This window comes from Harpia harpyja, chromosome 4 (genome assembly GCF_026419915.1).
Source record: "Harpia harpyja isolate bHarHar1 chromosome 4, bHarHar1 primary haplotype, whole genome shotgun sequence".
Classification (NCBI taxonomy): Eukaryota; Metazoa; Chordata; class Aves; order Accipitriformes; family Accipitridae; genus Harpia; species Harpia harpyja.
Window position 1 is genome coordinate 4558021 of NC_068943.1, and position 27197 is coordinate 4585217.

Consider the following 27197-nt stretch of genomic DNA (forward strand, 5'->3'; position numbering starts at 1 on the left):
TTCATGACTGCTGGAAAGATTTAAGATTAACACATGTTCATTCACTCAAAGCTGCTTTTCTTTTATGCTTACAATATGGCATAATAAGGAAACAATGAGTCCACAGGACAACTTTTGCAGGGAGTATCATAAGAAACCAGTCCCCAATATTTAACTAATATTACTTCCAAGGTGTCCTTTGGGAATGTAGTGTTGATACCATCAAAGAACAGACAAGTTTAACAGTTACAGTTTTGTTCAAAGAAAGAAATTGCACTACACAAACAAGTTTTAAGCTCCTCTGTCATCTTGCTAAATGCATAGAACCCCAGTTTGATGCAGGGCCCCCATCAAGGGCTGGTTACAGCTCAGAAGAGCTCTCTTGTATTCACCAAACTGGCATCTTCACCATGCTCATGTGCCCACCCCTTATAAGCACACATGCTGAGAAACAGGATCAGAGTTACCCACAGATGTTTTTATATCCATATGAGTAAGAAACAAGACAAAACCAAAAGCATTCCCTAGTGGACAGATGTTGTATTCTCTAAAAGACTAGAATGGAAACCTTCATTCAAGTTACCTTTTATACTCCACTACTGTCTTAAATCACTGGAAGAAATTAATTCCTAATAGAAATATGACAGTCAGATGCACCTGCACTGTTGAAAACAATTTTAACTTTTTATTTAAGTCAATACCAAGACATACAGATTTTCATTAACAAGCCATTAGATATTCATGTGAACAGAACTTAATACAAGCCTTTTAAGAACATCCTTCAGGATCGCCACTATTCAGCATCGTGACAGAGTATTAGGATGGATCAGTCCAAATACCAAGCACCCAGTTTCACACATCTGGAATACAATGTTTAGGACCACATGAAAAACAAAGCCACTCAATAGGAGAAACTTAAAACTGCCTTCCCCCCTGCCATTCTCAAGAGACAATCACTGCCAAGGTAAGTAAAGAAACATCACCATAATACCCTTACTAAGGCAGGTCACTCGATCTTTGAGAAAATGCCTATAAGATACTTAGGTAAGAATCTGTCATAAGAAGTGCCAACCAACAAGAGCTGGAAGATCACCTGGTCACAACTGTTCTGCAACAACACAAACCAACTGCCATCGCTGGCCACGCACCAGCATCCCAGATTGCTAACTGGGATCTTATCTCTATGCAATTCAACACAGTTGCCGCAGCTTCCGTTCACATTCCTCATTCCTTTATCATTGGACTCGATCTTAAAGGTCTTTTCCAACCTAAATGATTCTACGATTCTCTCCCACAGGGTTCTCCAACAGTTGTGTTATTGTGGGACTCAAGCTCGATGCATGTTCATTGCACTGACAGCTTCATGCACTTAAAGAGAGCTATGGAACCCGATTATAACCTGAGATTACAAAGAAAAGGCAAAGGCAAAAAGATACAAAACAAATTTATGATTTCTTAACAGGCTTTCTAGGACAGGCATTAGTGTAGACTAAGATTTTTGTATTATTGCAGAAAAGGGTCTTTGAAGATGAAAAAAGAAGAATACACAACAGCTTTAGTCAGGCAGCTCAGACTGCTCACATAGAAGAAAGCATGTGAAGAACTGTACCCCCTTTTCTTTTTCCCACTCCCCCCTTCCAAAGCACTATCGCTCACGACCCCAAACAGGTACTGAATCTGTGGTTGCTTCTCAGATTCATTTGTAATGCTTCAGGAAACTACATATAGAATAAAAAGGATGAGAACAAAATTATAAAAGGTCAGTCTTGGAGACATACCTCCTGGACAGTGATGTTGCATTACTACAGAAAGCAGAGAGGGGAGATGACATGCTTTCACAAGCAATCAGTGTGTCACAAGCTTATCAACAGCCAAGCTCACGTTAAAAACAGTTTCACTTTAAGAACTGGCAGCATTCTACCGTACAAGGTCTGTAACATTACAGGTCAACAGGTGAGCAGATATTAAACACTAGCTACAAAGGGACTGCAAGAATTCATGCAATGCTATACATCAAATTAATGTCCAGTGATGAAAGTCAGAGCATTGCCCGATTAGCACAGCAAGACAGAGGCAGAAACCAAAAAGGGTACTGTATCTAAACAGAATACATTCATCTCTATCGATCCAAGTCACCACTAAATATAGCTGTTACTTTGCACCAACTATTCAAAAACAGACTACCATTCTTCCCCTATATTAAACAAGATACACAAAGGTTTGCAGCAGCAGGGGTTGGGGTTTTTTTGTGGTTGGTTTGTTTTGGGTTTTTGTTGGGTTTTATGTTTTGGTTTGGGTTTTTGGGGGGTTGTATTGGGTTTGCAAGGGTTTGGTAGTGGGGGGGCTATAGAGGTGGCTTCTGTGAAAAGCTGCTAGAAGCTTGCCCTATGTCCAATACAGCCAATGTCCACCAGCTGGCCAAGGCTGAGCCCCCATCAGCAACAGCGGTAGCACCTCTTGGATAACATATTTAAGAAGGGAAAAAAAAAAAACTGCTGGGGAACAACAGCCAGAAGAGAGGAGTGAGAATGAGAGAAACAACTCTGCAGACACCTAGTGAAGGCTAGTGAAGAAGGAAGGGGAGGAGATGCTCCAGGCGCCAGAGCAGAGATTCCCCTGTAGCTCGTGGGGAAGACCATGGTGAGGCAGGCTGTCCCCCTGCAGCCCAGGGAGGTCCAAGGTGGAGCAGATATCCACCTGCAGCCCGGGGAGGACCCCATGCCAGAACAGGGGGATGCCCAAAGGAGGCTGTGACCCCATGGGAAGCCCACGCTGGAGCAGGCTCCTGGCAGGACCTGCGGATCTGTGGAGAGAGGAGCCCACGGAGCAGGTTTTCTGGCAGGACTTGTGACCCCGTGGGGGACCCACGCTGGAGCAGTGTGCTCCTGAAGGACTGCAGCCCGGGGAAGGGACCCACGCTGGAGCAGTTCGTGAAGAACTGCAGCCCGTGGGAAGGACCCACACTGAAGCAGGGGAAGAGTGTGAGGAGGAAGGAGCAGCTGAGACAACATGTGATGAACTGACACCAACCCCCATTCCCTGTCCCCCTGCACCACTGGAGGGAGGAGGTAGAAAAAATTGTGAGTTGAGCTGGGAAGGAAGGAGTGGTGGGGGGAAGGTGTTGTAAGATTTGGTTTTATTTCTCATTACCTTACTCTGATTTGGTTGGTAAATTAATTTAATTTCCCCAAGTCAAGTCTGGTTTGCCTGTGACAGTAACGGTTGAGTGATCTCTCCCTGTCCTTATCTCGACCCACGAGCCTTTCGTTATATTTTCTCTCCCCTGTCCAGCTGAGGAGGGGAGTGGTAGAGCAGCTTTGGTGGGCACCTGGTGTCCAGCCAAGGTCAACACCCACCACAGTCCTCCTTGGTGCCCAACATGAGGCACGAGGAATTCAAGATAAGGATAATGATTGAGAAGGCAATGGGCAAAACATGGACTGAACACAGCTAGAGAGTGAAGAGCAGAATGATTGGGGGGGATTTCTGTTGTTGTAATTGTGGTAAAGGGACAAGGGGTGGATTGTGTGTAAATTGTCCACTTTTCAGTGGTGTTGTGATGATGTTATTTTGATTTTGGTGTGGGTCATTCTTTTTGTTGATGTTAAGTGAAGTTTTTGAAGATAGTGTGATCAATGTGATGAATGTGTATTTTAATGATAATTCTTAAATATGTGATTCACAGAGGTGAGACTTGTTTTTTCACAGATGGGTTGGGGGGGGATGAAATAAACAACAGTCAAACAACCCAGTGCTACTGGGTTTTTTTGTTTTGTTTTGTTTTTTTAAACTATGTCAAGATGTAAATCCATCCTGAAAAATAATCAAGAAAGTGCCAGGGCTGTAAGCCGTTTCAGAAAAACTCCTTTTCGGAAGCAATTTCAAACATTTTTAATTGACATTATCATTTAGAAGAATTGCTATATTAATTTCCAATGAAGACCTGAAATCGGGCTTCAAGGCTGACTATACTGACCTAAAAGATTAAGCTTTAGCCTGACACTAAGAGACAAGTACTAAACTAAAAATCAGGTATGTAATAGTATTTATCACTCATGTTGGCCAAGACATGAAAAAAGTTTCAGGATAGAAAAAGTTTTATCATATCACTTGATATTTTTAAGGCCTATTACCAGCAAGAAATATAAATTCAGATCAACTCCTACATAATCTCATTTTTCACAGTCCTTGCTTATTCATGCATAATCAACAGTACTTCCTGCCAACCTATGACAGAAACCTGAGTTTCAATCAAGGCATTCATAGCAATAAACTCCATTTTAGGGAAAATTTTAATTGTGAGACATGATCAGTCTGGCTAGTAGGACAACATCCATATGTATGCAGGCATGCTAATTCAAGGAAAACAAATATGGAAGTTTCCTACTGGGGGAAAAAATGGCAGTTACTGTCTAGTTATCGAGAACATCTTGTTTCCAAGAAAAAGTGAAAGTGAAAAGTAATTGATATATGAAGCAATTGCTTAAAAATTAAGGAGTTTTTTCATAAAATTTAGATTTAAATATATTTTTGTGTCTCAGTTAATAGTTTAACACAGGCCTATAATCTCCAAATTCAACTTTGAAGAGTCCATTCATTCATTCTAAGAAATTGAATATGACAAATTGTGTCACACTCATTTCACAGCAAGAACTTGTTATCCAGAGATGACCTTTAAATGATGATTCTACTCCTGATTGCTCCCTCATCCCTGAACTAGACAAGCTTGAAGGACAAACTAAGGCTTGGTTTGGGGTTTGTTTTGGTTTGTTTTTTTTTAATTAAACCACCATCACCATGTGTTTGAAACAACTATCAAAGCATGTTAGTTGCTACCTAGAGACAATTCAGTGGTAATAAGTAAAAGGGTATCTCAAACTCATCCTTTTTAAATTATAGTGCTACCTTGTTGAAACTAAACAAGTGAAAGACAGATGCCTTTTAAGAACAAGGAAGAGTATAACCTAAAACCACAACACCCATGAAAGTGACATATGCATCCATACCTATACCTTATAACCTGCAAACTGCATTTCTTTCCTTCTCCCTACCACATCTTCACTTTGTTTCATGTCTCCAACCCTGAGTTTTTCCATCTTTCAGACACTTCATGTGTAATTCAATTCCTTGTTTAACACTACTCCCTAGAAAAAGAGCACCAGGATCCCATCCATGGAACCACAGCCTGTCAGCCACAGACCTCACAATACCCCAGCAGCTGTTTGTTGAGCTATACAGCTAACAATCAAGGAAAGTATCTGGTTTTAAATACAACCATCCTTACAAGGATCTTTTAAGATGGCTCCACTTCCTGACCCAGCTCTTCATATAATCCCATCACATATCCCACCAGTGGGGGATGTGGGGAAAAAGGGAGCAGGGAAGGAAACCAATACCAGCAATACAGGCTCACACTAACTCAAGACATGAAATCTACACTGCCTCTCAAAAGATTAATCAGGTACTCTCCTTTCTCCTGGTCCCCAACCATGTGTCCTGATGGCATTAGCTCTAGCATTCATTAACCTACGCAGGGAGTCACATCAGCTTACTGATCCACATTTCTTTCATTTTTTTCCACTGTTCACAGATAAGCAGCCTGGAACCATTTAACAAAAGGCTGCACACACAGTAGTGTCAACAAAAGTGTCAGGTACACAAAAGATAGGAAGGTAAGAAGGGGAGAGAACTACTTTTAGTAGGCAGCACAGTCTTAAATCAGTTGTAAAAGCCATTTCCCAACTACTTGTGAACATTTTTCACAGAAACTGCCTCAGCTCCATCTCTGTCTAGAAGTCGTCTTAATAGTAAGCAGCCCAGGGCCTGCTGAGCAGTGCTTACACCCACACAGACAAGAAATGAGACAGTATTACCAAACAGCATTGCTCATGAATACTGCCTGAAAATAGATCATCCTTGAATGTCCACAACCACAGCTGATAATAGCACAGCTGGGACAATATAAACCACAGAGTAAGAGATGTGAATCTGCACAATGAAACAGTTACTGCTGAGAAGCTGGGTGAAGGATAAAGTCGGAAAAAGATAGGACACTCAGAAAGCAAAGAAGGGGTCCAAGGACCTTCCGTTCTTGTGTCCAAGGGGGTGAAGCAGCAGGAAACAATGCCACTGCAGCACCTCTTTTACCAAGGAAGACGGTAAAACTATCTTTTTGGGTCACACTGACAATGTTTCATTGCATAAAAATTATTACATACAGCACTTTCCACTACCACCACTGGAGATTAACACAAGCAAAATGGACTACAATAGGTGTACACCCACTCGGTTTCTTGGGGCAACTCACTGTAATAAGCACAAGTTTGAGCCAGAATTACAGCAGCAGGAGCCACTGATCCAGAGCTGCCAATGACAGCATTTCAAGGGGTGTCCTCAGCAAACTCTCGTGGCTTCAAAAGAAGGAGCTGCTTGCTCCTCCCCTGCTGCCCAAGAGAGGCAAGTCTTCAGAACAAGTGAAGCCCAGTGACTTCAGCCCTGCTCAGCCTGTCGCCTAGACTTTAAGGTTGATCGCTGAGGTGCCTGTACATTTCTCCAAACCCCAGAGCTCTGGGTACAGTGTTGGAGCCCTGGAGCTGGCAAGGCAACAGAAGTCAGTTTAACTGATCGCTGACCTACTCCCAACTCATCTTGCTTCCATACATGGCTCCAGCATCTGTCAGACATTCCACTGAAATATTTTAATGTACTAAGTCAGTAGAAAAAATGTTAACTAACTTGACTAATAACACGTCTGCTGCATTCAGAGCACTGAAACAGCTCAGCGCAAGGTCAGAAAAGTGCCAGAGCAAGAAAAGACCCAGAAGGGCAGTATCATGCAAGCAATTAGAGCGGCTTCAGTGTACATTAGCATTTAAGTTCAAACCAGGAGTGCATTTTTTTATGTTAATCTCTCAGTCATCCCCACTTACAACACATTTGTCTCCAACACACAGCTGTCTCAAAGCACGTGAACTAGATATCTTCCAGGCAAAACTCAACCAAACAATGCAGTCCAGCAAGCACATCAAACGACCACTAGCAGGCACCGAGTCCACAGCACCAGACTGGAAACACAGATGCTAAAAGGCAGGCAGCAAGGACACCATGTCTTCAGCGTGAACCATTTCACTCTACAAATCCACTCCTGTTATTCTACCTACTGATGTAGACAGTCATCAGCACCCACAGAACCGCTGCTTCACTCTCCACAGGGCTGAGCACCTGCACATTTAAGTTGCAACTTCTCTGACTGGGCTTCCACATTTTCCTGCCCCAAGGATGATTCCGTACAACTTCTGACAACCACCACTTCTCCCAAATGAGCTTTATGCCAAGAAATGAATTTTAATGCATGCATTGATCCTTCAAATAAATCAGCTTGGTAGTTAAATAACCCTCCCCACAAAGGTCAAAAGATCTGGATTCAACTCCCTTATTTCTAACACATACTTCCCACCTCCAACGAAGTGTCCCCAAAAGGACTGCAGCATGATGCTTAAAGCCTTCTACTGTACACCCTTCCTCTCCTGCTCAGTGTTACCATTTCAACCAGAGTCCAACACAAGCCACATTTCAGCTTAGCCATCAAACTACACAAAAGGAGTCTGACCTGTTCCAAAGGTCATATATATATTTCACATCATCCTATCACTGAATAAAATGCACAGCCAGTCTTTGGAGAACAGGCTGAAACTTTAGGACTCTAGAGCTCTGATGAGCCCCCGACTTTTAAAATTGCAGATCAAGCTTTCATTGCTCCTCACAGTCAATGAGAAATTGATTATTTCCTCATCAACAGCACCCTTCACCAATCCACTCACCTTAGAAGCAATGATACAGTTTTAAAAAGAAAAAGCAGACTACACTTGGCAGGCAAGATACAATTTTGAACAAAAGCACACTCCTTCCACAGAGGTACTGGAGTCTTCACAGGATGACCACCACTGACATCTCTTATGCTACTAGTTCACTCGATAAGGCAAGGGGACAGGATAGTACCATCACTTCCACCATCTCTTGTGAAGAAATAAGCAACATGCTGTCTTGGCTTTGAATCAAAAGGTAAATTCATTGAAGGAAGAGCAGAACGCCAACTGCAAACCTGAATGTAGTGCTTCCTTGGCACAACTGATACGTTCATATTCTGCACACCTTGGAAACAACACCATTTATGAAGAGAGAATTTCTCCAGACAGTACATGGAGGCAGAGTCCATTCTATACACTCTAAACAGCGGTCTAGGAATCATGTGTTTAAACAAGGCATTAAAATACTACCATTTCCTAATATTAGAGTACCTAGAGATATTTGAACAGATCTCTCCTCAGGTTATCTGAGCACAAACTCCTGAAGTGCCACTGGGAAACAATGAGCTGTCAAAATGACTGAATTTCTAGTTTTGTAGCAGATGATGGAAGAAAGCTTTGCATATTGGATATTTTAAAGAAGTAAACAGAAAAAAAATTAGTAAATGAGAGTTTGGACAAAGTTTAAGACCTCTGTATTTGTAAGTTAGTTACAAGTAAATAAAACTCAGTTTTGCATAAAATTCCATTTTTCAATCTAGTTAAATTTTTTAGATTAAAACTTAAATGGCCAAATTCCCCCACAATATTTATTTTTGCCAACTAGATTTCTTAAGAACAAAGGAACCTGACAGCACCCCATTAAGCTATAGGGAAGTCTTCAGCAAAATTCAGATTTTTTTATTGTTTCAGTCAAAAGCTCAACTTGTTCACCCAAATTCATTCAGCTCAATACAGACTTGGTGTAGAAGCTTACAACCTTAATCAGCTTTGCAGTTCCTAAACCACATTCTCCCCAACTTCCTTTTGAAATACTGCCTCAGACTCCAAGCTTAAAAAAAAAAAAAAAGTAGGAAAGGAATATAGATCTTCCATTTCTAGGTCATTTGATTTTTTTCCATTTTCCTTCATTCTGAAGACTACAGTTTCTGGAGAACAGCTGAATTCTGTGCAATTATTTTTACATCAATAAAAGCATTTGCATCATTTTTGGTTGTGTATTATCTAGTAGAACAAGATGATCTGCAAAAGCTAAAAACATTTGGAGATGTCTATGCTTTAGGCAATTTAATACAATAGCACCTGAAGTCTTAAGTGACTGACAGAAAAAAAAAAAACTATCTTAAAGAAGTATAACTAACTGTCCACTACTCTCTAAAGTTTTAGTAGTTTACATTACTTTCCCATGGGATTTTTTCAGTCATTTATAGTTCATTGCTTCGTATGGCTATAGAATCCCTGCTGTGTTAAAAAATGCCAAATAAAATTATATCTCATTCACTGCTTTATGCTATACCTTCTTTTGTTCAGATCCAATTAGTGAAAGCTTGTTCTTCATTTATCATACTTTTAGCTGATTACATTAGGCATTACAATAGTTCTCTAGCTTTCCTTGACAATGTTTGCACCATCAGTGTTACATTTATGGTTGAGGAGGCTCTTTCATCTTAACCCTCTATTCCAATCAGTTCAGGGGGAAAAAGTACATACGATTACTCTTGTTCACCCGAAACTTCTTTGCTTGTTTTCTCATCCCAAAAATAATTCCACCAGATGTTTTAATTAAAAAATTTTCCAAATTCTATTGGTCCTTCCCCACTTTACCTATCCAAGTGTAAAGAATTAGTGTCTTGCAAGCTGAACTCTGAAGTTTTAAAACAAAAACAAACAAAAAAAAAATCAGCTTTTTGAACAGTATACAATTTCTTTCCTTTGCTTTCCCCAAAATAACAGATGTAACGAAGAGTATTAGCCAGGATTTTCAAGACCCTAAAAAGCATCCATTATGACCTACTTTTCTCAACATAATCAGTACCACATGAGCAACTGTATGCTCTATGGGGGTTTCAGAAGCCATTTTGTCAGGCTGTTTTCCCCAACCACCACAATGATTTTATTTCAGGACAGTTGTTAAAGCAGCAACTTCTCTTCTGCTGCATAAATAACTTTGGACATAATCTTTTTTCCCCCTAATTCACACCCCCTCCCACCTCTAAATGTAATCCAACCCCATTTAATACCATTTCCAGCTACCTGTAACTCTGCATTAGTACACAAGCACCCAAAAGTCTATGAAATCACCCACCTCCTTTTAAGCTTTGTTAACATTCCCTCCCTATCACCTTAACAATTTTAACCTATAGAAATCCTTCAGATCTTTGGCAATTTTTTTAATTAAGTGCACAAAACAGTATTTTTGTTCTTTGTATTTTCCTTCTTCAGGTAAGCTTAATTTGGCTCTCAGTAGGTTGTTCAATTTTTGCCACATTCATAATTTATAACAGTCCTTTCTGCTGCTTCCTGCTCATAACAGTTAGTGAAGTTTTAATTTCTTGAAATGAAAATTCCTTTGTACTGTTATAGTCTAGTTACTTCTCATTAATATGTAAAATTAGTATGTCAAAATGAATATTGCTCTACAGCATACTCAAGACATTTGCCATTGTTCCACAGAAATTAAGTCTGAAGAACAAGAAAAAGTAGTTTCATTGAAAGTCTATATGTATTTCAGCTATTCCCAGCACCTCCATTCGGCACTATAAACTCCACAAGGATTTCAGAGAATTTTAACATTTAAAAAAAAAAAAAAAGAAAAGTTGAATATTCAACAACAAAAGATTCCAAAATAAAGTTCTAGGATAAGATTATTCACTAATGAATCTTAGAGTATCTTTATTCAAAGAACAATGATTTTAAGACTATGTATACCATTCTCATCCAAACACCGGTAAAAATGCCTGCTTGGGTCATTTATGCATATGACACTGGATGGAGAATAAACTAGAAGCTATCACTGAAGAGCCTGAATTGCTAGATACCTTGTAATTTTTTTTCCCCCCCTTAAATAGTTCACAAGCACACTCAAAGAACCCTGTTTCAGTGAAATTTCAGTTCTGTTTTCAACCAGCATGACAGAAAGGAAAGCCAGAGAGATGTAACAGACTGTCTGGTTTGGCCTCCTTTTATAGTTATTTGTAAAAATGAATTAGTATCAAGAGTATCAGACTACCCATATTTCAGCAAGTAGCTACACAGGTAATGTAGTAAGGGGCTATTACTACATCCCAAAGGTTACTCTAAGTTCTAAATAGAAAATTTACCTACTGCAATTTATGTTATTCCTAAACACTTCAATCAAAAATGTTTTTGTAAGCCATCCCTACCTACTCCAGTCACTTAAAACCAGGTCCCACTATTTATAGTAAAGACAAACAGCTTTGGGATGAGCAACTAATTCAACCACATACATCTACATTTATTCCTACCTTTGGTTCAACAGCTATCATCCTCAGGGTAGCTGCCTATGATATTCATTGCCTTTGTGATATAAGTCTTAAAGGAGTGAGGAATGTCTTGCTTAATCCTGTCAAGCACAAAATAAAAAGGATATTCACAACTCTTTTACAGCATCCCACCACTGAGCAAACAGGTTTCTCCTAGCTACACTGAGGACAGAGGTTCCTTTGGCAGGTTGCATCAGCTCCTAAGTTTGATTTCAGAGTATTTGAGATTTTGCTACCACTAGTATAACCAAGAAGGTCACTGTTGATGGAACCTGAACAAAAATGAACACCACAGGGCAAACATGGTTTGTTACTTTATGGTAAGCAACACAGTCAAAGAATTTGGCCTCTGGACTCATCTATCCAGATCGTCCAAACTGACAGTCACACGCACCCCTGCAATGGTGTATTGGCTTTGTGTGGCAAGGTTTTGGTAGTGGGGTGGGGGGGGGGGGGGGTTACAGGGGTGGGTTCTGTAAGAAGCTGCTGGAAGCTTCCCCTGTGTTCAAGAGAGCCCATACCAGCCGGCTCTAAGACGGACCCGCTGCTGGCCAAGGCTGAGCCAATCAGCGATAGTGGTAACACCTCTGTGATAACATTAAGAAGGGAAAAAAAGTTGGGACAGACAGAAAACGGCAGCCGGAGAGAGGAGTGCGAACATGTAAGAGAAACAGCCCTGCAGACACCAAGGTCAGTGAAGAAGGAGGGGGAGGAGATGCTCCAGGCGCCGGAGCAGAGATTCCCCTGCAGCCCGTGGGGAAGACCACGGTGAGGCAGGCTGTCCCCCTGCAGTCCATGGAGGTCCACGGTGGAGCAGATCTCCACCTGCAGCCCGGGGAGGACCCCACACCGGAGCAGGTGGGTTCCCGAAGGAGGCTGTGACCCTGTGGGAACCCCGCACTGGAGCAGGCTCCTGGCAGGACCTGCGGATCTGTGGAGAGAGGAGCCCATGAGGCAGGTTTTCTGGCAGGACTTGTGACCCCGTGGGGAACCCACGCTGGAGCAGTGTGCTCCTGAAGGACTGCATGCCGTGGAAAGGACCCATGCTGGAGCAGTTCGTGAAGAACTGCAGCCCGTGGGAAGGACCCATGTTGGAGAAGTTCGTGGAGGACTGTCTCCCATGGGAGGGACCCCACACTGGAGCAGGGGAAGAGCATGATGAGTCCTCCCCCTGAGGAGGATGAAGCGGCAGAAAATAACGTGTGATGAACTGACCGTAAACCCCATTCCCTGTCCCCCTGTGCCGCTGGGGGGGGGTAGAGAATCCTGGAGTGAAGTTGTGCCCAGGAAGAAGGGAGGGGTGGAGGGAAGGTGTTCTGAGATCTGGTTTTATTTCTCATTACCCTACTCTGGTTGATTTGTAATAAAGTGAGTTAATTTTCCCCAAGCTGAGTCTGTTTTGCCCATGATGGTAACTGGTGAGTGATCTCTCCTGTCCTTATCTCGACCCACAAGCTCTTTGTTATATTTTCCCTCCCCTGTCCAGCGGAGGAGGGGGAGTGATAGAACAGCTTTGGTGGGCACCTGGCATCCAGCCAGGGTCAACCCACCACAAATGGCCAGTTTGTTCCCACGAACAATGAATAACTGGAGGCAACCAAGTCATTAAATGACAGATGACATTAAACTGTTTCCCAGTGCAAGCACCCAAGGTAGTGATTAAAGGATGTATGGTAGACATAAGCAACATATGTATAACTAGACCGAAAAACTAGCTTGGACTTAATACCACTACCCTATTTTTAAGCACACAGAACAGTGTTTCAAATAGCCTTTCATTTTCCTTCAAATACTTGGAGCTTCTTCAGTGCACACAGCTAATGCTTAACCTTGTACAGATAGGTTTGACTGGTCTTTAAGCAAGGATCCAAGGAGCTAAGCAGACACTATTTCACCCTTACAGCATTTGTTAGAGCTTTCTCTCTAGTCCATGAACTCAAACTGTCGGCATCTCATTCAGCACACCTAATGTTATCTTTATGAACTGTTACATTAGTGCATTTCTGAGATACCAGCTTGTATTTCCTTTCTCTTATGAACTGTTACAAATTAAAGACCCTATTCATATTTTAAAGCTAAGACAGCACTGCAGACTGAAGCAGAATAGACATATTTTCAATTTCTTCTTTGTAATGCACTATTTGTACTCCCTTCCCTAAGGTCATGAGTTGTACTTTTTCCTGTCATTCTTATTCCCTCATTATGTTCTTCAATCTTGGTTTTAACTTACTACTATCAGATTTTTTCATAGTCTCCAGCTCATAGCAGAGCCCACACAATAACCAAAGCCATCCAGAGACACTGGCGAGAAGACCAATTCATTTTCTCAAGTCTGTTGCAGACTAGTGAAAGAAAACGTTTTCTTTTTTTTAACCTATTTTCAGAATGAATTCACTCCAGTGAACAAGACTATGCAATGCTGCTAAACAGCGAATCCATTTATCCTAACAGCAGATACCATATACATAAGATGGAATACAAGTACCCATCAGCATGCTTCAGTTTTACTGGAGGGATTATAGATCACACAGAGTAGTTTGTATTCATACCCACTTAACCTTTGGTTTCCAAACGAATTAGGATTTATCATGAAGTCTGACACCTATCCATTAAGAATTCATTTCACAGTCCATTGAGCACCCACAAGCTACTATAGTCTCCCAGTTATGGTTACCAGTTAAAATCCAGACCAACTATAATTCTTTCTGAGGTGAATGAAGAGTACTTGGCAAAGAAGTCAAGCAGTAGGGCATTTGTCCTGTCTCAGAAAATCCAGTTTCAGTCCCTTGCTCTACCTACAGCCTATTTATATGAACTGAGCCGGTCATGTAGGAATAGAACCACAAAAGGACTCAGACAAAAGCACTGTCAAAGTCCAAAACTCCCACCAGTTCTCACCTTTCACTTAACTCTGAAAACACCTAAGTTCTAATTACTTTCACAAATTCCATCAACCATGCTTCAGTTTTTCAGTGTTGAGCAACCTGCCACCTATATTCACAAGTCCTGTCCTGCATAAAATAGATTTATTTTTTTTCCTGATAGCTTGTCTGAGGGACCTCTTCTATTAAATCATAACACAGGGTTTTAACTCCCTTCCACATTTCAACAAACTATCCTGGGACACAGAGGCACCCCCATTCCTTTCTCCTGTACCAGTTCTTGCAGGCAAGGAATAATATGATGTTCTTTCTAGTCAACAAGGATATGCAAGTATGACTACACTTGTTGTTATATCACAAAGGAAATTACCTTCCTATTCTTGCTACAAGTCACTTAAAATATTTCTAAAATAAAGTAGACAAAAGACTACAAGACCTGAAAATGGGCAAGTAGTTAGACAAGTACCTTACTTGTCTAGATAGCCATTTTACCACCTTCTTGCCATGCTGCTGAATATTCAAGGCACCTCAATATCCTCACCAAATGGAACAGCTCCAGTAGGCCCATTCAGCACACCTGGTGGGAGAGGTCATTCCTCTGTGAAGTGGGAAGCAATGACTTGGATTTACCAGACACAGGAACAATTTATACCAAGTTCTATACCATCTCCTAAGATCCACTTTTCATTGCCTTTTTTGTGTACATTAGCAAAACAAAATTTAGGTTCCTCTGCCACTCTTACACTTGGTGCACGTATCTACCAGGTGTTACTGCCTAGCTTAATCCAGGGAAAAAGCAAGGTAACATTTACATGTGCAAAACACAGAAGATTTCACACAAAAAACATGCTAAATACTTGTCCAATCCTCCCCGCCCTTGTCACCTCCCCCCTTTCAAGCACATGGAGAAAAAGGACATATACAAAGATACTTCAGAATTGCCAACATGCCCACCATGGTAATCAACAAGCCTGCATAACAGTTGCAAGTCTTGCTGAGTTACTAATAATCCCATCTACCATTTGAATTCAAGTAGTACTTACAGCATTGGCATCAACATCACTGTGTATGGCAACTGTTTTAATCCCCATCTTCTTACATGTTTTGATGACCTACCATATAAGAAGTGACAATTATCAATATTTAAAATACCAATAGTTTAACTACAAAAAACTTAAAAGATTACATACTTACTCGGCATGCAATCTCCCCTCTGTTCGCAATAAGGAGTTTTTCAAAAGTCTGAAGGGAAAAGAACAATAAGAATCTTGAGAGATGAACAAAACACAAGTTTTTCTCCCTTCAGAAATAAGCATTCTTTTCTCCTCCACCTCCACTAAAACCCTAGCTTATCCATGAGCTTGTAAGTCCAAGATCACCTACTTTTAAAAGGGTTCTGCTGATTTAACAATGATGATATAGCATAAACAGTATGCATGCTATACTAGATCTACCTAGCATAGGCACAGGTTCAGAAAAGTTCAGAAGAAAAAGGTGTTGACTATTCACACCAGCATTCCCTGGCTCTCCTTACCACACACTGTGCAGAAACTAGAACTCTACAGAAGCTCTAAGAGCCACCCAAGTCCAGGGAAGAGACATGCTGGCAGGTACAGTGGTCAATGCCTCTAACCAGCACAGACGACCTGGAATACAAGACTCCTCTGTTTTGCGACATCTTTAAAAGACATTCCAATCACAAGGAGGAGAGGTTCCTCCCTGACTAGAGCACAGAAGGTAAAAGACCAACACTTCTGCCCTGCACAGGCACCCTTGGAATTGTACCAGCCTTGCCCCTCCTTGCAGCTGAGCCTCATGCAAGGAACCTGGCAAAATCCTTCACTGCCATCACAACACTGCTACACACTCAATACAAAGTAGCAACCAAAATGCAACAGAATAGCAAATCAAATCTAGTACACCCCTGAAATTCACTGTCACCTTTCACACTAGAGTGAACTTGATGCTGTAAGTATACCTTCAATATCATGCCTGTAAGAAGGGGATAACAAGCTGTCAAAAGTCAATAAGCCTTACACCCTAGACAAAAACTTCCCATTAAGAAAGAGTGGTGGAGGAGCAGAGTTGCTCAGCATAAAAATCTCATTGCTGGGAGTAAAGGTTATTGCTGTCACTGGCCTTGCTACTAAATACGCAGGTGCACTTTGATACTGCACCTGCTTGGTTGTAAATACAGACTGCCACTGAAAGGGACAATCCTGCTTTACACACTGACTCCCACTGCTTTCCATGCATCAGACCTAGCAGGGATGCAGCTTCAGGACACATCAGTTCAACACACTAATCGAACAGTCCTACTCTGCCTCCCATGCTCCAAATCAAAAAACAGGTTAGGGAACCAGCAGGACTCTCCCCTTCAGGGGCAGCCTGCAGTCACACCAGATCAGGTTTATCAAAGTATACCCCAAGACTTTCGAAAGCTATTCTCCCTCCCCTACACCAAACAACTGTTTTTTATATGGACTGGGGGGAGAAGAAGTATTGCCACCGCAACACTAAAACTGTTATCCCCACAGTCATTAGTTAATCTGGGGAGGGGAAGACAGGTGTAAGAAGAGAGGAAGGAACACTGCAAAACCCCAACAGGAACTGTTATTGACAGACTAGGGTATGTATTGTTTGCTCCCCTACTCCAAACAGACATACTCAAGGTGCCCTTGACCAAATTTACTTCTTCAAAGTCAGGACTGAGCTGGCATCACATGACCAGTTTAAAAATACTACACAATAACAATCTACAGAAATTAAGCGATAAAACCTTCCACGTAAGAGCTGCAGAAAGCTTATATGGTAAATTCAGCCAAATCTGCTGAGGAAAGTGTACCACTGCCTCGTACACAGGCACGCACACCCCCCACTCAAAAGACAGATCTTAAACATCCTTAAGCAAGCTCAATTATCAGAGGTACAAATACTGTAAGAACACCACAGGAGCTAGCAATTTGTTTGGAGAGTTTTTTTTAGCTGGGGACCTGGTCTAAAACCCAGTGAAAAAACTGAAAAGTTTCCAACATGCTCACAAAAATCGGTTTCTGAATCTAAATTTCAGCATTCTAGGTACTTGAAGTTTTTTAGGCATACAAACTTGAGGGGGAATTTAAAAAAGCTCCCAAATACTTGGCATTGAAAAGTTTAATAATTCAAATACTTCATCAACTTAGTTCTTGGTATATAAGAGTTGTTTCATTAATCAAGTATGGTCACTGTGCAAGACAAGACTCTCAGTATCAAGATGTTAAGAATATTTGACGTGCACTTTAATTTTCTAATTCTGCAATAAAGACACTAACAGGAAGAGACTGGACTCTCGCTCCTGCTGTTTAAAGGCAAGTCTCAAGTCCAGCATGTAAAAAAAAAAAAATTTAAAAAAAAATCACATGCTGCTTTGAAGTAACATGCAGCATTTCTTTTTTATGTCATTTCCACTAATTAGCTCCAAAAGGTCTCATATGAAACTTTTGTCATTACAAAGACAGTGGAAGGGGCAGTGAATGGAAAAAGCAGAAAAGAGGTTAAACTATCTGTAGTAGCCACCGGTTGGAATGACATAGCTCCTAGTTAAGAGAAACCAAATACTCAATTACATTGTCTAAACATAACTATGCCTTTAGAAAAGGAAGGCAAACTTGATTAAGCAAGGACTTTAAGCATACAGATTTCTTCAGAAGACTTCTTTTTAAGCCACACAGGTTTTCCCCATTTTCTAATACTGTTTCACTCCTAGTTAATTCCTTCTATATTGGTATGTAAGGGCAAGCCTACCAGTCCTGAGTTGTCGGCATTCTTGCCCTTCAATACTAGTGTACCTTCAGCCACATTATTTTTCCAAGTGTGTTACTTCAGAGGCCATGCCAAGACAATCTCCCACAAGAAAAGTTTTTCTTGGCTTGTAACTGTAAATTGAGATGGCTGCACAAGTCCCAAGATGAGAATTTACTATTCTCTGCAGGCCCTAAAGGCCCACCTTTATCCAAGCTCTAAAGTTCTCACCCCTGTGTCAGATCATTTAACAATCATGCTGCCACTATTGCATGCTTTTGTTTCTATGAAAAGCTTTTGGTTAGTCTAGCTCCCAGGTGTTTTAACAGGCCTATACTCCCCCATGCAGAATACTAATACTTGTTTCATAATTATAACATGTTCAGGCTAGTACGTAACTTTCCCAAGCTCACAATCACTTATCCAACCTTCTAAGGTATGCACTTGAAGTAGCATCCAATCTTGACAAGTATACTGTAAAAGCAACTTCCTTTTTGGTTTAAAAAAGGAAGAAATACATGCTATTAAACTAGTGACTGTACACGGGTTATACTAGGAGAACTACCACTGTTAGTAGCAGCACAGGGGAGAGGATAGCTTTAAAAGCCAAATGTCAGTGGTACAGTAAAATGTTAAAGAGAAAACATGCACCATACTACTTACCTTTTCATTTGGATCATACACAGATGAATACAGTTTATGTGAAGTTATAAGGCACCATCTTGAACACAGTATTTCACACTACAGAAGAAAGAGGGAGTTAAACGTTTTTCTCCTGCTACAGTATTCCAGGAAGATAAAAACAGTTCACATACTAACATCTTGAGGAAACTCCTCCATATCCTTCCATTCTCTCACCAACTGGACAAAAGCTTATAAAGATCTGCCCTCCCACAAGCACACACCCAACAAACAGTAACCAAAAACAATTCAGAAGCTCTAGATATGAAGTCATTAGCTTAGGTATAAATGATTTTTAATAAGCTCGCCACTATATCACCTTCTTTCCTTCTTGTTCCAAGAAATACCTACAAAGTTCTCAAAAGAGTACGCATCCATGCGTGCTGCGAATAGGAAGAGGTCTTCGCTGCTAGGGAGCTGCTGGGAATAAGGCAGGTAACGGACTAGGCCAGTACAGAGAGCAAAAGTAGAACAGACTTTAGATGCTAGTTCAGCTCCCAGTCTTCCCTACCACAACCCCTGATGGTGGTCTGAGGAAAAGAGGCCTTTTTCTCCTTTTCTCTGAGACTTCTGCTCTGAACCAACTTCTACAAAGACAGCTCCTATAGTTTAACAATTTTGCATGACATGTCAGGAAAAAGCAGCATACACATGCTATTTCAAAGAGAACACGATAGATGATACAACAGATTTGCAGGTGTATTAAGGAGGAGATTCAGACAGGTACTTCTCAAGCAAGTCAATTCACAACATAATGGCAGCTACAGTTAACCATAAACAAAAATAATCAGACAGATAAATGACCCCACACCAAAGTTGCATCAATACAGACAGCTCTGGGAGAACTATACCTGCTCACCCAGTTGGAATAAAAAAGACTGTAAAAAGCCCTAATACTGAATATTGCCTAGTAGGAAGCATGTAACAGCAGTGACTGGCAACTGCCAGAACTCAGAACCTGTCAATTCTGTCTGAAAGAATCGTTTTCAGAAGTTGCAGAAATCTAAGTAGTAGAAAGTAAAGGCTCTCCTGTGAGAAGACTTAAAAAAAAAAAGATGAAGACTGACTACACTACACTAGAAAGGAGACCAAAAATTAAGGAGGTATATGTTGATATAAAGAGTATGAAGAGAGCGAGCCAGAGAATTCAGCTGCCCCTTCCACAACAGCAGTGAACACAAAACTTTACCAATTTTTCAATTATCTTAAGTTTACTGTAAGCTCATATTGGTTCTGAAGTACCAGTGGCTGGCAGTAACTGGAATGAGAACACTCCCTACGCAGCCCTCTAGCCTGATCTAGATACTTTTCATGTATCACAGAAAGCAGAAACCACCCCAGGACTGAGAAGGGCATCACATTTGTAATGCAGCTGACATTATAATGTTATAAAGGAAAAACAATATATTTCAACACAAGTCCTGTGATACAGAACCAAAGGAAGCCTTAGAGCACACTACCTCATGTCAGCTCAGACCAAGCTTCATGAGTAGAAAGCTGCTACAGCTTCACAGACGATTTGGATGCCAATCACTAGTGGCAGACATAGCATACACTGTCCCAGGTAATCCAGATCAACTTAATTATTCTGGAACAATTCAGATATTCTTAATTATTCTGGAACTAAAAAGTCAGTGGAAAGCAATTGTTCCACCCTGTTTCACATGCTGGGTTCTCTCCCATTCTGGTTTTTGGTTTGGTAGGGTTTTTTGCTTCTTTCATTTTTTCTCTTCGCTCTCCAAAAATAAAATCCAGAATAACAACCTGAAAGGCAAATCATTTGATGTGCTAGAATCAAAACCACCAGAGGTTTCTTTTTTTTGTAGGGGTATATTATTTTTCATCTGAGAATGTGACACTTCAAGATGTTTCAGGCATTAAAGAGGGAAGATACAGTTAAGGACAGAATTCCGCCAGCTGCAACCATACCTACCAGCTGGTTATTATCCCAAGTTTACGGCAGCACTGTTACACCTTCAGTGACTATACTGCAATTTAGATCCTGTCAGAGGGAAGAGCAAGGATAGCTATAGCAGAAGCAGCAGAGTACACTCTCCTGCTCCAGAGTACACACAGTTAAGCAAATTGAGTTCCTCTCCTGTCAAACACTATTGACAGAAGTGCTTGTGAGACCACAAATAGTCTGAAGAAGGTCATACAGGACCCCCCCCAAAAAAAAAAAACCACAAACCAAACCACACACCTCCACCGAGTTAATATTATTCATTGAAGAAAGTGCTTGTTAAGGGTCAGTGGGGCTAATCTAAATACTTGCAGTTAACTAGCGGGGGAGGGGGCAAGGGAGGAAAAGCTTCTGAATTTTCTTGTAAACACCTTTTATACAAAGCTAGTTTTGAACACATATGAGAAGCCAGAAAAGTTATGCCACAGATGGGGACTGGAAGGAAAGGCTATGATGGGAAAATTAGTTAGCATTAAGGCTTGGAATCTTAGCCATGTGCTGTCTTGAAAAAAAGCCCTGTTCAAACTTTTTATACAGAAAGAGTAAAGTTACCAAGCAATTAAAAAAACTGAAAAAGCATTAAACCACACTCAGCTCTGTTTTTACACTACAGAATTGGACAGATTTCACATAAAAATTTTGCAATAGCCTAACCTAATCATGCATCTATGTTTAAAAACTTAACTACCTCCTCTCACACACACACTAGAATCACTTAGAGAACCAGGTTCAGCCCTGAATTGAATACATGTGGGGTAATTTCCTAAAACAAATCAAGCATATTGCTCAACTCAGATGTGAAATTCCAACTCTAATCCACAGTTTTGGAAAGAAGGGGTTGTGGGGTTTTGTATGTATCTCTACCAATATACACTAAGGTTTAAGAGCTTGCTTAATCTAGAATCCACTTCAAGAAAAGTCTCTTTAGAGGTCTGCTCCTAGCCACTATGAGCAACTGAATAAGTAGTTAAAAATAAAAAGACATTTTGTAAATAATGCACAGCTAGGGCCACAAAGGAACACTGCTAAATTGCCATCTCCAAATCAACAGCTACTCAGGTGTCACCTACCCCAGGCTCCCAAGCTCCTGCTATAGGTAAGTTCATTAAAAGACACATCAAAACCCCCAAAGAACTCTCAAACCACCAACCAAGCCAAGCCAATCTAACTCTCAAGGTACATGCTTAATTGGCTGCCCCCCCAAAACCACAGATGCTCCAGGTATTATACCTCACATAAAAATTTCCTCAGAACAGAGCCCAGAGAGCTCAGCTTGACCTAGTGACTTTTTTGTATCTTGCAAAACTAGGAGAGGGCAGCAGAGTCATCAAGTATAACCTATTTTTGTCATGACTTGTTACTTCAATTTGATAAAGCTTTTGACTCTTGAAAGCCCAAGAACGCAGACTATTCATTTATGAGAGCTCAACTCTGGACTTCTGAGTTTGGCTTGGAGTTTCCCACCTCTACTGAATCCTCAAAAAACAGATAGTGTTAGAACCACATTTTGGAAAAGCACCCTGCTTTATCTATTAATTGCACAATAGCCAAGCTGAGCTCAAACCTGAATAGCTGTAACAGTTATAAAATAATTTCATATACATCACCCTACCCAGTAATTTGTAGAACCGTATGCTCATCATAACACTGATGCTTTGAGGTCTAGCTGAGAGCCTGCCTCCCAGGGACCCAATGCAGCCCTGGGAAACCTCTTCAGGTGGTTTAAGGACACAGCACACAACAGCAAAACAGAAAATTAACTTGTTATTTATAGATGGCTTACATGTGTGTTTGTAAAGGTTTATATGTCCCTCATTGAGAAAATAGATTTCCCTACCATACTGGTCATCTTGTAAACTACTCATTGATACTGAGCTTTACAGGCAGAAAAAGGTCTCAATGTTGCAATGGAGATGCAGAGTTCCAGATTCCAGGCAGGAAAAGCATCATATACCAACATTTGCTTTAAGAAGTCTAATATGGGAAGGAATGTATATTTTAGCATTACTAGAAAATACAGTAAGCAGTGCCCAATAGTAACAGCTAGAGTAGCATACTTATTTTCATTAGTCATAAATTCTACCTCTTCCTTCTGTCTTCCGCTAGCAATCTTACTAAGATTTTTGCCCCTACACTTTCAGGGATTCAAGTTTAAGACACCACGAGAATAGCCCCTTTATATTTGCAATGTATTTCCCATTAGCCATAAGTATTCCTGAGTGCTTATAAACACAAAGAAAACATAATTTTTTCCACATTTTGATTACACAGCAACTGTTTCGAAATCTTTTCTTATTTCAACTCACTTGACATGTTAATCCCCTGTTTATGGGCCTCTACTGATAGAGTATGTATAAAGCATACAGGAAACCTTCAGGTGTCTGCAAGACTTAATCTACAAGGCTGAAAATGTAGTTTATTAATACAAGATTGTACAAATCTTTTAAACATGAAAGCAAACGTAACGCTTCTGTATTTTTTTTGTCTAATGAAGCCCTTGCCCTTCCTCTTTACTCCCTCTCTGAGAGTGCTGAACAGCCAAGCACTTGTAACTGTAAGCAGATCCTCCTGAAGCCAACTGTAAACAAGATGTAGTACAAGGTTTTGTAAGGTACACTGTGCTATACGTAACAGTTCTTTCACTCTTACCAGGTTTAAGAACCACTGGTAATTCTACAAGGAAGAAGAGAAAACCCGTTTTTCATATTTGCCAACACAGCACACAAACTACAAGCAAGGAAACACTCTTCCACCTAAGGCTGTTTTTTTAAAACTAAATCATTCCTACTCCCAAGTACCTTCTCCTTTGTACCAATCCCAAAAGTTTGTATAGTCACATAGTGAACCAGACTAGGGAATACATCCAGCTGAGAAGATACTCACAAGGACTGGGAAAAATGTGTTCTCAGCCAGATTTCAGTCCAGCGTATCCACTTAGATATTCAAGCAGCAGTGCCAGCACAAGTTGGAGGGAGACAGGAGCTCACAAGGAACAGCCTATGATGAAGACCTAGCAGCTCCAGAAAGCTGGAACAGTTTCTCACGGCAGCAGCTTAAACAGCTCCAGCAAGGCTAGCGCCTGTGAAATAGATCCCAGCACTGTAACAATCGTGCAGGAACCACCAATGAAAGTTTGGGACAGACAAAATAACAAGAAAATTAAAACACACAGAGAGCGTTTCAGAACAAGACTGAGATTTTTTTACTCAATCTAAACTTTAATGAACTCTTAACTTTTTCTTCCAGAACTAAGATTTGCCCACAGCAGATGGCACAGCATGCTTTGCCTGCAGAATCCAAACAGCTGCTCCTGGGAGCAAGGAGAAAATCAGAAATCTCTACCTGTGGTATGCTTCAAGAGTGCTTGTTTGTACTAAAATCTGTAATTTACATACTAGAAACAATCACTGAACTCCAAAAGTTTAGGGCTACATTCATCTCCCTAGATTGGTGACCATTTTAACTCCCTTCCCTAATGACAGATGATACCAATCTTGCTATCCCATCAGGCTAATGCTTCTGTGCTCATAAACAAGGGGAAAAATGTTTCCCTGGAATAACCGCATGCTAAAAATAATGTCACAGAAGAGAGCAAGGAGCTCCTGCTGTAGAGATAACTTCCATGACTTAAAAATGGTGGCTGCATAGATAACAACTTATGAGGGCACAGATGGCAGAGAAATTTTCCGTACATTTAGTTCAATGGTTAGAAAACTGATCTACCCTGATAAAATCCATATCACCACTTCATTCTCGATTTCATGATGTATAGTATTTATCACTTTCTTCTACATTATTTTAAACTATCTGACAGCTCTCTCCAAAGAGTTTCAAGACTGAAAGATCACAAGCCAACTCTCATCCTCATTCTGTAACTACAGCCTTCTTTCAACATCAGATTTTCTCCCAGCTCCAGAAGTGGAAAGCACTCAAAAAGAAATTTTGGTTATATTCTAAACAGCACCAGTTCTGCATAAAAGCTAAACAGGAGTGCTAAGCATTAGATTAGAAACACGGCAATTAGTTGAATCCCCAGCTCAGTGTTTTTGTACTGTCTCTCAGGTCCTTTATTTATTCCCACACGAGAGGGGCAAAAGAAGTTAAGGACAACTCAATAGCTACTAGCCCTTGCAAAAGATGTAAGCGCTCCAAGCACATTAAAGTTTGAAGACATCAATTATATTATTCGCCTATGTTAGCAAAACATAAAAGAATCTATGCAAGTGATTCCCATGCAAATTTGTCTTATTAAATGCTTTCCAATATACTGATGTCCTGAAGGTGACTTTCATACACAGATATTAAGGGCTAGAAACCACTTCAGTTACATAAGTCACGAGTGCTATTAGGTAGCTATAAAAATATTTTGTTTTGCAAAGGTGTCACTAATGTAACTTTTCTATACTGTTTACACTGAGGCAGTCGGACCACACCCTTGAGGTGTTAGAAGGAAGGAGACAAAGTAGGCCTTTCACAGGGAGGCTCCAAAGGACTGACTGACATTAAAGTCTTTGGACTTTAGTGGGAAGAGCAGAAGTCTTCCACATCTATATACACATACACGTGTGTATGGCTACCAAAAATAAAGTCTTCAAACAGCACGAGCCCTCTGCTAATTGCAAATCATTGTCTCCAGTCAAACTTCTTTTTCTTTCCTTTTCAAGAAGCTTCTCTCATGTACACCTTAATGGCAAAACAGGTTTGCTATGCATATTTCCTAAGGAAAAATACTTGGGTAGAGCACATCCTTTCTTCCTCTTTAATCTCTTCTCAAAATGCCCTGCCCACATAAACCACCTCTTTTACATGATCCCTAGAGACATGGGAGGAGTTCTTTACAGTACTGTTATGGGGTTACATTTCTAGGGAGGAACCTATCCACACACTCAGGAGTACACAGAGCAAACATTTTCTGCAAGTCACTCCTCTCTTCTCCACTGGAACTTGCAGACCTCCACAGTCATTTTCCTTTTCGGGAAACAAAAAATGATATATTCTTCCCACTGTATGCAATTACAGGTATTTTGCACCACTTTTCCCATACACAAACTAGTTGTAGTGTCATTCAACTGTTATACAACACCATGCGCTAAAGCTGCTTGTTCTTATCCTAATCTCCTCTTTCTTTTAACACAATCTGTAGAAGTAATAGAGAAGAAAACATAGCAACCGCCTCAGTGAAGCTCCTCCATAGTCTAAGGAATAAGGCTTTCTAGAAATTTAAAGTCTTCACCAAAACCATTAGTATAGTTCTGCAATGAGTTTATTGTATTTTCATTAAAAGTAAGAAGAATGAAAAACCACAGTAAAGCTTTAAAGTGACAGCTGAAAGACCCATAAGTATCTGGGGTAAAGAGGGAGGGAGGAAAGAGACGACAGTTTCACAAAGCCGTAGCCTTTTTCTATGAGCTAAGATTTTACTACTAAAAATAGTATAAAACTACACTCTACCCCCAAGTTTTGATAAGCTCCTGTTTAACAGAGGGAGAGGGCAGGAATAAACAAGAAGTAGCCCATAACCCTCTCCGGCAGCAGAAAATTCAGTTAAAAAGACGGAAAAAAAAAAAAACCAAACCAAACAAACCACTCCTAGCACCCCACGGGTGGGATACACTGAGGAACAGGCTCTCGGATGCTGCCAGCCCGCAGCAGCCGAACCCAGGACCCAGACTGGGTTTCTTTTACGGTGTCACGACAACCACCCCCTTTCCAGCCAGCACCCGCAGACCACCGCCCACCCACCCACCCGTCCCCACGCGTGTGGGGACAGCACCCGCCCGGCGGCCCCATCCGCAGCCCCTCACAGGGGAGGGAGACCCGCCCCGGCCCTCTACACAGGACCCGCCTCAACCGCCCCGCAGAGCGGCCCCACAGCTCAGCGCCGAGCACCGCCCGGGGGAACAGCGACGAGGGAGGAAACCGCGCTCCCAGCCCCCCGGCCGGTCGGTCGGTCCGCCCCCAACGCGGCTCTCACCCTCAGCAGCGCCCGGAGCCCCCGACGGCCGCCCGCGGCCCCACAGCGTAACGCCAACGCCGCCATGTCTTAACGCCGCGGCCGCCGCTGCCCGGCCGCCCTTTCACCCGCGGCGGCGGCGGAGGGCCGGGCCGCCCGCAGCCAATCCGAGCAGCCGCCGCGGGCGCGAGGGAGCAAGCGCGGGAGGGCCGCCCGCCCGCCGCGGGGAGGGGCGCGAGGGTCCCGGCAGCTGCCTGCGGCTGCGCGTGCCTGCCTGCCTGCCTGCCTGCCGGCCGCGTGCGGCGAGGCGGGAGCGGGCGTGAGGCGATTCGGTCAGGCCCTGGGTCGCCCCGGTGAAGGGGAAGAGCGTTAACCCTGTCAGCAGAGCCCGGTCCAAGCCCCGGCGCTACGAAACGCAGGCGAGGCTGGCAGGAGGAGGGATGCCGCTGATCCTCTGTTTTCCAGTCATAGAATCATTTCGGTTGGAAAAGACCTTCAAGATCATCGAGTCCAACCATTAACCATGCCCCCTAAACCATGCCCTGGAGTACCCTGTCCACTCGCTTTTTGAATACCTCCAGGGATGGTGACTCAACCACTTCCCTGGGCAGCCCATTCCAATGTTTGACAACCCTCTCAGTACAAAAATTT

The 27197-nt window shown here is 41.7% G+C and overlaps 1 protein-coding gene across 3 annotated transcripts in view; it reads right to left on the reverse strand.

The window, feature by feature from the left end:
• PCCA (propionyl-CoA carboxylase subunit alpha) overlaps positions 1–26687 on the reverse strand; it is a 301407-nt gene extending 274720 nt beyond the window's left edge. For 2 of the 3 annotated variants that reach the window (XM_052785694.1, XM_052785696.1), the window contains exons 1-4: positions 26568–26687; positions 18613–18690; positions 15364–15411; positions 15213–15281 (exon numbers count right to left, since the gene is read on the reverse strand). In XM_052785694.1, the coding sequence (XP_052641654.1) occupies positions 15213–15281; positions 15364–15411; positions 18613–18690; positions 26568–26633 (261 nt within the window). In that variant the 5' untranslated portion in view covers positions 26634–26687. The remainder of the gene's footprint in view (positions 1–15212; positions 15282–15363; positions 15412–18612; positions 18691–26567) is intronic. The other variant, XM_052785695.1, reaches the window with a different exon arrangement.
• Between the last annotated feature and the right edge of the window lie 510 nt (positions 26688–27197).